This window comes from Lithobates pipiens, unplaced genomic scaffold (genome assembly GCF_037356315.1).
Source record: "Lithobates pipiens isolate NorthernLeopardFrog02 unplaced genomic scaffold, aLitPip1_a1.2 Scaffold_35, whole genome shotgun sequence".
NCBI classification, from domain to species: Eukaryota; Metazoa; Chordata; class Amphibia; order Anura; family Ranidae; genus Lithobates; species Lithobates pipiens.
Window position 1 is genome coordinate 15,134,513 of NW_027507811.1, and position 15,938 is coordinate 15,150,450.

At 47.1% G+C, this 15,938-nt stretch overlaps 1 protein-coding gene across 3 annotated transcripts in view; it reads left to right on the top strand.

The window, feature by feature from the left end:
• Positions 1 to 437: 437 nt before the first annotated feature.
• Positions 438 to 15,938, top strand: part of LOC143955550 (uncharacterized) — an 89,487-nt gene continuing 73,986 nt past the window's right edge. For 2 of the 3 annotated variants that reach the window (XM_077465603.1, XM_077465606.1), the window contains exons 1-2: positions 438 to 507; positions 1,797 to 1,920. In XM_077465603.1, coding sequence (XP_077321729.1) covers positions 1,836 to 1,920 — 85 coding nt within the window. In that variant the 5' untranslated portion in view covers positions 438 to 507; positions 1,797 to 1,835. Of the gene's footprint in view, positions 508 to 1,289; positions 1,711 to 1,796; positions 1,921 to 15,938 lie in introns of those variants that run through there. The other variant, XM_077465604.1, reaches the window with a different exon arrangement.

A 15,938-nucleotide genomic window follows, 5' to 3' on the forward strand; every position in this document is an offset into this window, starting at 1 on the left:
CACGGTCGCAATTTCCGACCAAGAGCTCTCATCGGACTTTTGCTGGCAGAATTTCCGATCGTATGTATGGGGCATTCGATTTGAGCCCAGCACATTTTATTTCAATTTTTTTGTTTGATTTTCATTATTTCGTTTTATATTTATTAATAATCAAACATGAGCAAAAAATAGTTTTCATTTTATTATTGTCTGGATTGTATCTGAGATATAATCTACATGTGTAATAATGGATGTAACATAAAAGAGGAATGGACCAGGAGGCAGTGGGGACAATCATGAAACATAACATAGGCTGCAGTATTTATATTCAACAGAAGGTGGCGATCTCACATGGAACACACAGACAGGAAGTGATGTAAGATAAAGACAGGAAGTGATGTCAGCTAAAGACAGGAAGTGATGTAAGATAAAGACAGGAAGTGATATAGGAGTATAAATTGTGAATTCCCGGTAAAAGAGTTGAAGGGAAGTAGAGAGGAGACATTGCTGGAATTAGCCGTAGAGGAGGTAATAATATATTATTTTCTATTTGCATCCAGTAACCCTCAGTCATGTCCATCCTCTTCCTCCATAGTCACTGTGATGTCTGTTATGGTTTATAGACCGGATACATCCTAAATATAGAACCATTTATCCAACTGTCCATCCAGATCCTCTGGTTTATAGACCAGATACATCCTAAATATAGAGCCATTTATCCAACTGTCCATCCAGAGCCTCTGGTTTATAGACTGGATACATCCTAAATATAGATCCATTTATCCAACTGTCCACCCAGAGCCTCTAGTTTATAGACCGGATACATCCTAAATATAGAGCCATTTATCCAACTGTCCATCCAGAGCCTCTGATTTATAGACCGGATACATCCTAAATATAGAGCCATTTATCCAACTTTTAAATTACTTTTTTCCTTTAGAAATGTCACGTTGCTGTCAGACTGTTCTAAACACAGGAAACATGCGCCCCTTTACAGGCATACTATAGACACCCCCTAGGTACGAAATTTAAAGGAATATTTTTTATTGTTTCATTTTAAGCATTATTAAAATCACTGCTCCCCAAAAAAACATCAGTTTTTAAAACTTTTGATTGATACATGTCCCACTTTTTCTGACAATAACTTGCATATAAGCCTTTAAAATTAGCACTTTTGATTATTTATGTTCGTGTCCCAGAGACTTTAACGGTGTTTGCGTGTTCGAACAAATTTTTCACCTGTACGCATGTTCTGCTGCAAACTGAACCGGGGGGGGGGGGGGGGGTGTTCGGCTCATCCCTAATCCTAAGTCCATCCAGAGCCTCTGGTTTATAGATCAGATACATTCTAAATATAGAGCTATTTATCCAACTGTCCATCCAGAGCCTCTGGTTTATAGACAAGATACATCCTAAATATAGAACCATTTATCCAACTGTCCATCCAGAGCCTCTGGTTTATAGACAAGATACATCCTAAATATAGAACCATTTATCCAACTGTCCATCCAGAGCCTCTGGTTTATAGACCAGATACATCCTAAATATAGAGCCATTTATCCAACTGTCCATCCAGAGCCTCTGGTTTATAGACCGGATACATCCTAAATATAGAGCCATTTATCCAACTGTCCATCCAGAGCCTCTGGTTTATAGACAGGATACATCCTAAATATAGAACCATTTATCCAAATTTCATGAAGCTGTCTTGGGGTAGTGCTGACAGGAGAGGTGAGCGGTGCCGGGAATTCTGGGACATTATCCAGTAACAGACAAGGGATGAGTCTGGATGGTGACTGTATCATTGTGTGTGTCAGGTTCCTATAAGGTGTCAGGATGTCACTGTCTATTTCTCCATGGAGGAGTGGGAGTATTTAGAAGGACACAAGGATCTCTACAAGGACGTCATGATGGACAATCAGCCGCCCCTCACATCACCGGGTAAGAGGAGACTTTATTGTAAAGGAGAGAGCAGTACGGAGGCTCCACCTAGATCCCCCATCATCTGATAAACACATAGAAACAATGTATTCAGTCAGTGTGTGTGTTTCCTACAGATGGATCCAGTAATGGGAACCCACCAGAGAGATGTCCCTATCCTATGTATTCCACCATCCCTCACCGTGATCAGGTAGATGGAACTGAGCATGTAGACCTTAGACATGTATTCTAAGCTATGAGAGGACATTCTATGTAATCTCTTGGTCTTTTTTTAATTTTTATAAATGTATTCCATCATATTCGGGGTTTAGGGTGAAGAAGTGAAAGACATCAAAGTTGAGGTTAAAGAGGAAGAAGAAGAGAGGTTGGTGAGTGGAGATCAGCAGTCTATGGAGGAGGGTTGTCCTCTGTATTCCCAGAATTCTACACGGGAAGATGCCAACTATACAGATAATAATCAGGTAGATGGGACGGGGCAAAAAGAACTCAAACATAGTTCTACGAATGGACATTCTTATTCATTATATATTCTATGTAATTTCTTAATATTGACACCAGTGTTTTTAGATGTTGTATTTTATCATCTCTGGAATTTAGAATGAAGAACGGAAAGACATCAAAGCTGAGATTAAAGAGGAAGAAGAGATGTTGATAAGTGGAGCTCAGCAGTCTATGGGAGGGGGAGGTCCTCTGTATTCCCGGGATTCCACACAGGTAAGTCACACCATCCCTCATCATCATCAGGTAGATGGAACTGAGCATGTAGACCTAAAATGTATTCTAAGCTATTAGATGATATTCTATGTAATCTGATCTTCTTTTTTTTATAAATGCATTTCTATCATCTTTGGGGTTTAGGATGAAGAAGTGAAAGACATCAAAGTCGAGATTAAAGAGGAAGAAGAAGATACGTTGGTGACAAGACATCAGCAGTCTATGGAGGAGGGTTGTTCTCTGTATTCCCAGCATTCTACACGGGAAGATCAGAACTATACAGAGAATGATCTGGTAGATGGGACGGGGCAAAAAGAATTTAAAAAAAATTCTATAAGAGGATAATCTTCTATGTAATCTCCAATTATTGACAGCAGTGTTTCCAGATGTTATTTTTTATCATCTCTGGAATTTAGAATGAAGAACAGAAAGACATCAACGTTGAGCATAAAGAGGAAGAAGAAGAAGAGAGGTTGGTGAGTGGAGATCAGCAGTCTATGGAGGAGAGAGGTCCTCTGTATTCCCAGGATGTTCCCAAGAAAACTCCCAGTTATAAAGAGACTGATCAGGTAGATGAGACTGGGAAAAAAAAAGAAAAGAGAGAACATTTTTCATTGTAATGTCTTGTTCCTATTTATGAATCTTTGGGGTTTAGGATAAAGAACTGAAAGACATCAAAGTTGAGGTTAAAGAGGAAGAAGAGGAAGAAGAGGAAGAAGAGGAAGAAGAGGAAGAAGAAGAAGAAGAAGAAGAAGAAGAAGAAGAAGAAGAGAGGTTGGTGAGTGGAGATCAGCAGTCTATGGAGGAGGGGGAGAGGATTATGGAAAGTAAACCGGAGGAACCTTCTCTACATGAGGACACAAGTAAGTCATAAACAATAAATTCAGAAACAGTTCACATTTTAATGTTACTTCTCTAAGTATAAATCATGTATTTACTTTTCTATACGGATTGAAATATATCATATGCCAATTAAGTTCAAACTCCTTGCCATAGAAATGTAATTATGTATTTCTCACACTACCAAGTGTTCCCAATATAATGTACATCATCTTCATTCCTCAATATAACGTCATGTTCCCAACAAATGAGGAGGAGATACTGTACACCATATGAAAGGTCCATCTCCATTCCTCAATGTGACGGGAGTCACTTTTGGGTGCAGGGCGACCAAGAAAATAATGAACCCTGTATCTACCATATTAGAAGTGGCTGATTTATAATGCTGGGGCCAATACTCTTTGGAGATGCTGATGTCAATTCCAGCCACCTGTCTGCTATAATGTAGATGAGTCTAGTGTGGCTTCTCTTTTAGCCATTGTTTTCTGGGCTAATTAACCCTGCAATTGTATGAAGGAGTTCTGTATTGAGATGTATGATAATGTGTATTGTATAGTTGGTGAGCTAAGAGACGTGAAGTCTGTCCTAAAGGTCATGTCTCTGAGTCACTTAGGCTGTCTAAAGGATTAGATAATTAGCTCATGTTAATTAAGTTTCTGGTGAGAGGTTGTACTTTCATCCTGCTGTATGTATTTGTGTGAGATCTCAAAATAAAAATTCATTCCTGTTTGAACCTCAATACAGAGGCTCGTCTCATACTTGGGGGAGAATTATTCGTATGGTTTCTTGTTCGGCTGATTGGAGTGTTTGGTTGCTGCCTTTGGGTTCGGTAATGGAATGTCCTAAACAGCTTTAACCCCTTTCATACTCGGGGTGTCGTTACACTCAATATAACGTCATGTTTCATACAAATGAGGAGCAGATACTGTACACCATATGAAAGGTCCATCTCCATTCCTCAATAAAACGTCATGTTCCCAACAAATGAGGTGGAGATACTGTACACCATATGAAAGGTCCATCCCCATTCCTCAATATAACGTCATGTTCCCAACAAATGAGGAGGAGATACTGTACACCATATGAAAGGTCCATCTCCATTCCTCAATATAACGTCATGTTCCCAACAAATGAGGAGGAGATACTGTACACCATATGAAAGGTCCATCTCCATTCCTCAATAAAACGTCATGTTCCCAACAAATGAGGTGGAGATACTGTACACCATATGAAAGGTCCATCTCCATTCCTCAATATAACGTCATGTTCTCAACAAATGAGGTGGAGATACTGTACACCATATGAAAGGTCCATCTCCATTCCTCAATAAAACGTCATGTTCCCAACAAATGAGGTGGAGATACTGTACACCATATGAAAGGTCCATCTCCATTCCTCAATAAAACGTCATTTTCTCAACAAATGAGGAGAAGATACTGTACACCATATGAAAGGTCCATCTCCATTCCTCAATATAACGTCATGTTCTCAACAAATGAGGAGGAGATACTGTACATCATATGAAAGGTCCATCTCCATTCCTCAATATAATGTCATGTTCCCAACAAATGGAGAAAATATGATGAAGCTTCTGCGCTAGAAACCCCTGAGGGTGTCCTGTTGGACGAAACACGTAGGGTCGGAGTCTCAGCGCTGAAAGCTCCATTTCTATTTCTCAACATAACACCATGTTACTACCAAAAGAGAATAAGATACTGTACACCATATGAAAGGTCCATCTCCATTCCTCATTATAACGTCATGTTCCCAACAAATGAGGTGGAGATACTGTACACCATAGGAAAGGTCCATTTCTAAATTTAATGTCATGTTTCCAGCAACTGAGGCAGAAATACTGCACACCATATGAAAAGTCCACCTCTATTCCTCAATATATGGTGTACAGTATGTCCTCCTCATTTGTTGGGAACATTACGTTATATTGAGGAATGGAGATGGACCTTTCATATGGTGTACAGTATCTCCTCCTCATTTGTTGGGAACATGACGTTATATTGAGGAATGGAGATGGACCTTTCATATGGTGTACAGTATCTCCTCCTCATTTGTTGGGAACATGACGTTATATTGGGGAATGGAGATGGACCTTTCATATGGAGTACAGTATCTCCTCCTCATTTGTTGGGAACATGATGTTATATTGAGGAATGGAGATGGACCTTTCATATGGTGTACAGTATCTCCTCATTTGTTGGGAACATGACGTTATATTGAGGAATGGAGATGGATCTTTAATATGGCGTACAGTATTTTATTCTCTTTTGGTGGTAACATGGTGTTATGTTGAGGAATAGAGATGGAGCTTTCAGCGCAAAGACTCTAACCCTACGTGTTTCGTCCAACAGGACATCCTCAGGGGTTTCTAGAGCAGAAGCTTCACCATGTTTCTCCACCTTGTTTTGTAGCCTGCATAAGAGTTTGCAGTTGCCTGGGAATCTCATCAACAGGTCCATTTAAAAGAGCCACATGCTTTTTTAGGAATGTTGATCATAGTTACTGAGTATATTAAAGCGTGTACCCTCACCCAAAAGCACCTGACCATGGGGCAAGTCTGTCATTGATCATTGTTTTCGGTGTATGAAATATTGGGATTTTTTTGATATTTCGTGATTTCTCTTGCACAGATCTGGTGGAAGTTTGATAGATTCACTTTTAAAAATGTATGTTTTAGGCTCTGCTGTGCACATTGTATAGTTTACCACCACAGCTCTACACTATATGAATTGTATATCTTTGATATGTTTTAAAGAATAGGTGGAGGAAAGTCCCATTCTTCACCATAACCTTCTCATCAATGCATAAATATTATTTTTTAGTATGTTTTGTGTGTTTTTGTATCATTGATCTGGTTTTTATTTTAAATTTTCTGTTATATTTGCAACCACTCCAATAGCGGAGCTCTGGGAACGTTTTGAAAGCTACACATAGATCTATGACTTCTGAATACAAGATGTATGAGAACAGATATGACTTATATTAAATATTGCTTTCCAGCAGATGGACGGAGTTCCTGGAATATAAATACATCGGAGGGACATCTTATTATATCTCCAGATTGTAAGGCAGAAGATACTGACATTCCACAATATTCTCCGAACGTGACCTCTGATTGGTTGGTTAGATCAACAGATCCTTCTAATCCTGAGGACTCTTCTGATAAATCCCATACTATGACTTCAGATGTCCATCTAAGATCAATGGATCCTTCTAATCCTGAGGAACCTTCTGATAAATCCCATACTATGACTTCAGGAGTCCGTCCAAATTCTCACAGTGCTGACAGATCACCAGATCCATCTAATCCCCAGAAATCTTCTTTAAGCCATAAGGGGGTTCACACAGGAGAGCGTTCGTTGTCATGTTCAGAGTGCGGGAAATCTTTCTCTGAAAACAAAGGGCTTTTGAGACATCAGACAATTCACTCAGGTGAACGTCCTTTCCATTGTTCAGAGTGTGGCAAATGTTTCCTTAAAAAAGGACACCTTATTGAACACCAGAGAAGTCACACGGGTGAGCGTCCTTTCCCTTGTTCAGAGTGTGGGAAATCTTTCATTACAAAAAGTTCACTTTTTAAACACCATAAAGTTCACACGGGTGAGTGTCCTTTCCCTTGCTCAGAGTGCGGGAAATCTTTCATTCGCAAAGAACACCTTGTTAGACACCATAAAGTTCACAGGGTTGACCAACTTCATGCATGTTCAGAGTGTGGGAAATGTTTTAGTGGGAAAGAACAACTTATTGTACACCAGAGAATTCACACAGGTGAGCGTCCTTATTCGTGTTCAGAGTGCGGGAAAAATTTCTCTCATAAAAAAGACCTTGTTGAACACCAGAGAATTCACACAGGTGAGCGCCCTTATTCATGTTCAGAGTGCGGGAAATCATTCAGTCGGACATCACACCTTGTAAGACACAAGAGAGTCCACACGGGTGAGCATCTTTATTCATGTTCAGAGTGCGGGAAATGTTTTCATGATAAAGGACAACTTATTGTACACCAGAGAAATCACACAGGTGAGCGTCCATTTTCATGTTCAGAGTGCGAGAAAAGTTTCACTTCTAAATCAGCCCTGGTTTCCCATCATAAAAGTCACACGGATATACGTCCTCATTCATGCTCAGAGTGCGGGAAATCTTTCACCAGAAAAGGATCACTTTTGAAACACAAGAGAATTCACACGGGCGAGCGTCCGTATTCATGTTCAGAGTGCGGGAAATCTTTCACCAGAAAAGGATCACTTTTGAAACACAAGAGAATTCACACGGGCGAGCGTCCGTATTCATGTTCAGAGTGTGGGAAATCTTTCACTCGGAAAGGACACCTTGTTAGTCACCATAGAGTTCACACGGGGTGAACGTCCGTATTCATGTTCAGAGTGAGGGAAACCTTTCAATGAAAAGAGAGACCTTCGTAGATGTCAGAGAATTCACACTAGTGAGCATCCTCATTTTACGTTCAGCGTGTGGGAAATGTTTCAGTCGCAAAATAAATAAATTGTTGAACACCAGAAAAACTTCATACTACTGAGCGTCCTTTCCCTTGTTGAGAGAGTGCGGCAAATGTTTCCTTCAAAAAGAAAAACGTATTACACATGAGTGAACACCCTTATTTATGTTTAGCGTGTGGGAAATGCTTAATTAGGAAAGAACATCTCCTTATACAATAGAAAATTCACACAGGTGCTGGAAATGTTTCATTCACAAAGAGGACCTTGGTAAATACCAAAGAAATTCATGCAGGTGAATAATCTGATGATGGGACATAACAAGGGAACAAATGTTACCCCCATGAGCCTCAGATTCTCCTAGGGAGGGGGTCAGATAGAGACAAGTGGTGTATAAAGCACATCACAGTACATTGGGGGTATAATAAAAATATCTGAGTTTTTAGGGGGGACAGATATATAGACATAAAGAATAAATGAAAGGAACGTGGTTCTCCTATAAAACGGTACTGAGTAAGTCCAATATTTACACAGACAGTCCATGAAAATTGTCCACTGGTGGTCAACGTGGAGGAGATCTGTCGGAGAATGTAGTGTGGATGGTGGAGGAGATCTGTCAGAGAATGTAGTGTGGATGGTGGAGGAGATCTGTCGGAGAATGTAGTGTGGACGGTGGAGGAGTTCTGTCGGAGAATGTAGTGTGGATGGTGGGAGGAGATCTGTCGGAGAATGTAGTGTGGATGGTGGAGGAGATCTGTGGGAGAATGTAGTGTGGATGGTGGAGGAGATCTGTCGGAGAATGTAGTGTGGATGGTGGAGGAGAGCTGTCGGAGAATGTAGTGTGGATGGTGGAGGAGATCTGTCGGAGAATGTAGTGTGGATGGTGGAGGAGATCTGTCGGAGAATGTAGTCTGGATGGTGGAGGAGATCTGTCGGAGAATGTAGTGTGGATGGTGGAGGAGATCTGTCGGAGAATGTAGTGTGGATGGTGGAGGAGATCTGTGGGAGAATGTAGTGTGGATGGTGGAGGAGATCTGTGGGAGAATGTAGTGTGGATGGTGGAGGAGATCTGTGGGAGAATGTAGTGTGGATGGTGGAGGAGATCTGTGGGAGAATGTAGTGTGGATGGTGGAGGAGATCTGTCGGAGAATGTAGTGTGGATGGTGGAGGAGATCTGTCGGAGAATGTAGTGTGGATGGTGGAGGAGAGCTGTCGGAGAATGTAGTGTGGATGGTGGAGGAGAGCTGTCGGAGAATGTAGTGTGGATGGTGGAGGAGAGCTGTCGGAGAATGTAGTGTGGATGGTGGGGGGAGATCTGTCGGAGAATGTAGTGTGGAGGAGATCTGTCAGAGAATGTAGTGTGGATGGTGGGGGGAGATCTGTCGGAGAATGTAGTGTGGATGGTGGAGGAGATCTGTGGGAGAATGTAGTGTGGATGGTGGAGGAGATCTGTGGGAGAATGTAGTGTGGATGGTGGAGGAGATCTGTCGGAGAATGTAGTGTGGATGGTGGAGGAGATCTGTCGGAGAATGTAGTGTGGATGGTGGAGGAGATCTGTCGGAGAATGTAGTGTGGATGGTGGAGGAGAGCTGTCGGAGAATGTAGTGTGGATGGTGGAGGAGAGCTGTCGGAGAATGTAGTGTGGATGGTGGGGGGAGATCTGTCGGAGAATGTAGTGTGGAGGAGATCTGTCAGAGAATGTAGTGTGGATGGTGGGGGGAGATCTGTCGGAGAATGTAGTGTGGAGGAGAGCTGTCGGAGAATGTAGTGTGGATGGGGGAGGAGATCTGTCGGAGAATGTAGTGTGGATGGTGGAGGAGATCTGTCGGAGAATGTAGTGTGGATGGTGGAGGAGATCTGTCGGAGAATGGAGTGTGGATGGTGGGAGGAGAGCTTTTGGAGAATGTAGTGTGGATGGTGGGGGGAGATCTGTCGTAGAATGTAGTGTGGATGGTGGGAGTAGATCTGTCAGAGAATGTAGTGTGGATGGTGGAGGAGATCTGTCGGAGAATGTAGTGTGGATGGTGGAGGAGATCTGTCGGAGAATGTAGTGTGGATGGTGGGTGGAGATCTGTTGGAGATTGTAGTGTGGATGGTGGAGGAGATCTGTCGGAGAATGTAGTGTGGATGGTGGAGGAGAGCTGTCGGAGAATGTAGTGTGGGGGGAGATCTGTCAGAGAATGTAGTGTGGATGGTGGGAGGAGATCTGTCGGAGAATGTAGTGTGGATGGTGGAGGAGAGATGTCGGAGAATGTAGTGTGGATGGTGGGAGGAGATCTGTCGGAGAATGTAGTGTGGATGGTGGGAGGAGATCTGTCGGAGAATGTAGTGTGGATGGTGGGAGGAGATCTGTCGGAGAATGTAGTGTGGAAGGTGGAGGAGATCTGTCGGAGAATGTAGTGTGGATGGTGGGGGAGATCTGTCGGAGAATGTAGTGTGGATGGTGGAGGAGAGCTGTCGGAGAATGTAGTGTGGATGGTAGAGGAGATCTGTCGGAGAATGTAGTGTGGATGGTGGAGGAGAGCTGTCGGAGAATGTAGTGTGGATGGTGGAGGAGAGCTGTCGGAGAATGTAGTGTGGATGGTGGGGGGAGATCTGTCGGAGAATGTAGTGTGGAGGAGATCTGTCAGAGAATGTAGTGTGGATGGTGGGGGGAGATCTGTCGGAGAATGTAGTGTGGAGGAGAGCTGTCGGAGAATGTAGTGTGGATGGGGGAGGAGATCTGTCGGAGAATGTAGTGTGGATGGTGGAGGAGATCTGTCGGAGAATGTAGTGTGGATGGTGGAGGAGATCTGTCGGAGAATGGAGTGTGGATGGTGGGAGGAGAGCTTTTGGAGAATGTAGTGTGGATGGTGGGGGGAGATCTGTCGTAGAATGTAGTGTGGATGGTGGGAGGAGATCTGTCGGAGAATGTAGTGTGGATGGTGGAGGAGATCTGTCGGAGAATGTAGTGTGGATGGTGGAGGAGATCTGTCGGAGAATGTAGTGTGGATGGTGGAGGAGATCTGTCGGAGAATGTAGTGTGGATGATGGGTGGAGATCTGTCGGAGAATGTAGTGTGGATGGTGGAGGAGATCTGTCGGAGAATGTAGTGTGGATGCTGGAGGAGAGCTGTCGGAGAATGTAGTGTGGGGGGAGATCTGTCAGAGAATGTAGTGTGGATGGTGGGAGGAGATCTGTCGGAGAATGTAGTGTGGATGGTGGAGGAGAGATGTCGGAGAATGTAGTGTGGATGGTGGGAGGAGATCTGTCGGAGAATGTAGTGTGGATGGTGGGAGGAGATCTGTCGGAGAATGTAGTGTGGATGGTGGGAGGAGATCTGTCGGAGAATGTAGTGTGGAAGGTGGAGGAGATCTGTCGGAGAATGTAGTGTGGATGGTGGAGGAGATCTGTCGGAGAATGTAGTGGGGATGGTGGAGGAGATCTGTCAGAGAATGTAGTGTGGATGGGGGATGAGATCTGTCGGAGAATGTAGTGTGGATGGTGGAGGAGATCTGTCAGAGAATGTAGTCTGGATGGGGGATGAGATCTGTCGGAGAATGTAGTGTGGATGGTGGAGGAGATCTGTCGGAGAATGTAGTGTGGATGGTGGGAGGAGATCTGTCGGAGAATGTAGTGTGGATGGTGGGAGGAGATCTGTCGGAGACTATAGTGTGGATGGTGGAGGAGAGCTGTCGGAGAATGTAGTGTGGATGGTGGAGGAGATCTGTCGGAGAATGTAGTGTGGATGGTGGAGGAGAGCTGTCGGAGAATGTAGTGTGGATGGTGGAGGAGAGCTGTCGGAGAATGTAGTGTGGATGGTGGAGGAGAGCTGTCAGAGAATGTAGTGTGGATGGTGGAGGAGATCTGTCGGAGAATGTAGTGTGGATGGTGGAGGAGAGCTGTCGGAGAATGTAGTGTGGATGGTGGGGGGAGATCTGTCGGAGAATGTAGTGTGGAGGAGATCTGTCAGAGAATGTAGTGTGGATGGTGGGGGGAGATCTGTCGGAGAATGTAGTGTGGAGGAGAGCTGTCGGAGAATGTAGTGTGGATGGGGGAGGAGATCTGTCGGAGAATGTAGTGTGGATGGTGGAGGAGATCTGTCGGAGAATGTAGTGTGGATGGTGGAGGAGATCTGTCGGAGAATGGAGTGTGGATGGTGGGAGGAGAGCTTTTGGAGAATGTAGTGTGGATGGTGGGGGGAGATCTGTCGTAGAATGTAGTGTGGATGGTGGGAGGAGATCTGTCGGAGAATGTAGTGTGGATGGTGGAGGAGATCTGTCAGAGAATGTAGTGTGGATGGTGGAGGAGATCTGTCGGAGAATGTAGTGTGGATGGTGGAGGAGATCTGTCGGAGAATGTAGTGTGGATGGTGGAGGAGAGCTGTCGGAGAATGTAGTGTGGGGGAGATCTGTCAGAGAATGTAGTGTGGATGGTGGGAGGAGATCTGTCGGAGAATGTAGTGTGGATGGTGGAGGAGAGATGTCGGAGAATGTAGTGTGGATGGTGGGAGGAGATCTGTCGGAGAATGTAGTGTGGATGGTGGGAGGAGATCTGTCGGAGAATGTAGTGTGGATGGTGGGAGGAGATCTGTCGGAGAATGTAGTGTGGATGGGGGAGGAGATCTGTCGGAGAATGTAGTGTGGATGGTGGAGGAGATCTGTCGGAGAATGTAGTGTGGATGGTGGAGGAGATCTGTCGGAGAATGGAGTGTGGATGGTGGGAGGAGAGCTTTTGGAGAATGTAGTGTGGATGGTGGGGGGAGATCTGTCGTAGAATGTAGTGTGGATGGTGGGAGGAGATCTGTCGGAGAATGTAGTGTGGATGGTGGAGGAGATCTGTCAGAGAATGTAGTGTGGATGGTGGAGGAGATCTGTCGGAGAATGTAGTGTGGATGGTGGAGGAGATCTGTCGGAGAATGTAGTGTGGATGGTGGAGGAGAGCTGTCGGAGAATGTAGTGTGGGGGAGATCTGTCAGAGAATGTAGTGTGGATGGTGGGAGGAGATCTGTCGGAGAATGTAGTGTGGATGGTGGAGGAGAGATGTCGGAGAATGTAGTGTGGATGGTGGGAGGAGATCTGTCGGAGAATGTAGTGTGGATGGTGGGAGGAGATCTGTCGGAGAATGTAGTGTGGATGGTGGGAGGAGATCTGTCGGAGAATGTAGTGTGGAAGGTGGAGGAGATCTGTCGGAGAATGTAGTGTGGATGGGGGATGAGATCTGTCGGAGAATGTAGTGTGGATGGTGGAGGAGATCTGTCAGAGAATGTAGTCTGGATGGGGGATGAGATCTGTCGGAGAATGTAGTGTGGATGGTGGAGGAGATCTGTCGGAGAATGTAGTGTGGATGGTGGGAGGAGATCTGTCGGAGAATGTAGTGTGGATGATGAAGGAGATCTGTCTGAGAATGTAATGTGGATGGTGGAGGAGATCTGTCAGAGAATGTAGTGTGGATGGTGGAGGAGATCTGTCAGAGAATGTAGTGTGGATGGTGGAGGAGATCTGTCGGAGAATGTAGTGTGGATGGTGGAGGAGAGCTGTCGGAGAATGTAGTGTAAGAAAGAGAGTCCACGTAGCAACAGCCAAAGGCTGTAGGCGAAGGGACAGCATGACAGTTGCTTTGTATGCACAGTCGCCGTTTTTAGAGATCAGAATAGGGGGCCGCTTTAAGAAGTGTTGGTAGGCGGAGTTAGGGGTGGAGCCAGAACGTTCGGCCGGGAAGCCGAGCGGAAGTCAGGGCACTTGGAGAGCGGAGGAGGAAGAGATTAGTCAGACCCTCGCCGCTCCTACGAACATAAAAAGATGGCGTCCGCGGAATTACTAGCCCAGCTCAGGGCCACTCTTGATCGTGAAGGCGCCGCATGGCTACAGGCACAGGTAGCGGCCATGGCGATGGTGCGGGATGCGGCGACGAGCGGGGGGACGGCGGAGACTCCACGGGCGCGGCGTTCAAGGCCGCCCGAGCGCTATAGCCCGGAAGCAGGCCGCGGGTGGCGCACACCACCCCACGGAGCGAGGTCGGTACAGAGCGGCGTCCGCAGCGGATGATGGAGACCCCAGCCTCCGCCCCATTGGGGGAAGGGAGCACCAGGTACTCTGCCAGGAGTGGGGCCAGGAGGGGGGGCAAGGGAGCGTGGCTGGGAGGTCTGGAGCATCCTCACTTGATTCGGCGCCCCCAGCACGGCGTAGGTGCATGAGACAGGCCAGGGCGGCTGAGGGAGCTGTGGAGGACAGGCTGCGGGGGTCATCAGTCCAGCGGGGGGGGCTCGGCCCAGAGTGGCGGCCTCCAGTCCCAGGGGAAGTGGTGGTGTTCACGTGAGCGGCCTGGACACCGGAAGAAGCACGGCAGGGGTGCAGGTGGCGAGGAGTCTGCAGGCCGGGAGGCACAGGAGCCCTTCTCCCAGACGCGAGGGTGGGGTGGGCCGGGCCCCCAGAGATGTGCATCGCAGAACCCCTGATGGTGGAGCGGGCCCGTCTGGGCGTCCTTCTTCCGGACCGATGTCGGCAGTGGCAAGCGACTGATTGGAGGGCGAGCTGTCAGAGTCGGATGGTGGTGATGTCTGTGACGTGGACTCGGTGGTGGGTCCAAGTACGGCGGCTGCGAGGCCCGGTCCTGGGCAGCCCGGTGAGTGTAACTCTTCTTTTTCTATTTCTATACTGTTGCATGATTTGTTGGGGCATGGTAGCTCACGTGGTGCGCCGTTGGCGGGCGGGGGGAGTGGGTCCGCGGGGTTGGCGGGCGTTACCCCGCCTACAGAGGCTGCAGCGGGTGGGAGGCAAGAGGGCCTTGGGGGGTTGTTGGCAGGCCTGAAGGAGCTGGTTCAAAAGTTTGAGGCGGGCACGGCGAGCGGGCCGGCCCAGGCGTGGACGCCGGCGACTGCCTCGGCTGCAGCCGTAGCAGGCCCGTCGGGCGGGGTGTCCGCTTCGGCGGTGGTCCCGGGGGTCCCAGCAGCTGGGGGAGAGACGCCGACGAGCTCGGCTGCTCCCGCGGCTGACGGGACTTCTGTGAAGGCGTGGGAGAAGAGTTCGGACTTGGTCAGGCTGGCGGACGCGGCGAGAAGCGAGGTTTACGTCTGCTTCGAGGGACCGTTGGGGGCTCACTTGAAGCAGGAGGTGAAGGAGAAGATTTGGAAGGGTGAGTACATCGAGATCTTCACCCTGCTACCGCTGGAAAAGTTCAACCTGGATCGGTTGAAGCCTGAGGAGAGGAAGAAGGAAGATGAGGAGAAGCGGAGGTATAGGTTGATTCCTCGTACTTTTTCTAATTGGCACCAGGCGTTTGCCATTTTGGCGAGCGTTGTGGGGGAGAAGGCGTCGGAGCATTGCTCCGCGTTGTTCCTGTATCTGGAGGCCATCAGCGAGGCGCATAGGACGTACGGCGGTATGGCGTGGCTCCGGTACGATGAACAGTTTCGGCAACGGATGGCAGGTCCGACCTTCGCTTCGCTGGGATCATAAAGACATCAGCTTGTGGATGAAGTTGATGACGGCGGCGAGAGCTCCCAACCAGTTTTTTCAGCAGGGGGTCGGAGGTTCAGCTACCCCAGGACAGACGACCGAGAAGCGCTGGGGCTATTGCTGGCAGTTCAATGAGGGCACCTGTAAATTTGGGTCCACCTGCCGTTTCAAGCACTTGTGCTCAGGCTGCGGTGGGTCCCACCCCCTCGCCAAGTGTTTTAAAAAGGGAAAAGGGCGCACTGGAGATTCTGTCCAAAAGAGGGACGACTCCAGTGCGGGTGGAAAGGATGCGGCCTTTCCTCAGTAGGTATCCCGACAGGGTGGGTGCCCCCCCCGTGGCCAAAAACTTGAAGTCCGCACTGCAACATCCGGAGGTGGTGACGGACAAGTTGAGCAAGGAGGTCACGTTGGGCCGCATGGCCGGCCCGTTCCTGGACTCACCCCTCCCCCACCTGGTGGTTTCTCCGTTGGGGGTAGTCCCCAAAAAGGAGCCCAACAAGTTTCGGTTAATCCATCATCTGTCCTTTCCAAAAGGGGGCTCGGTGAACGACGCCATCGCGCC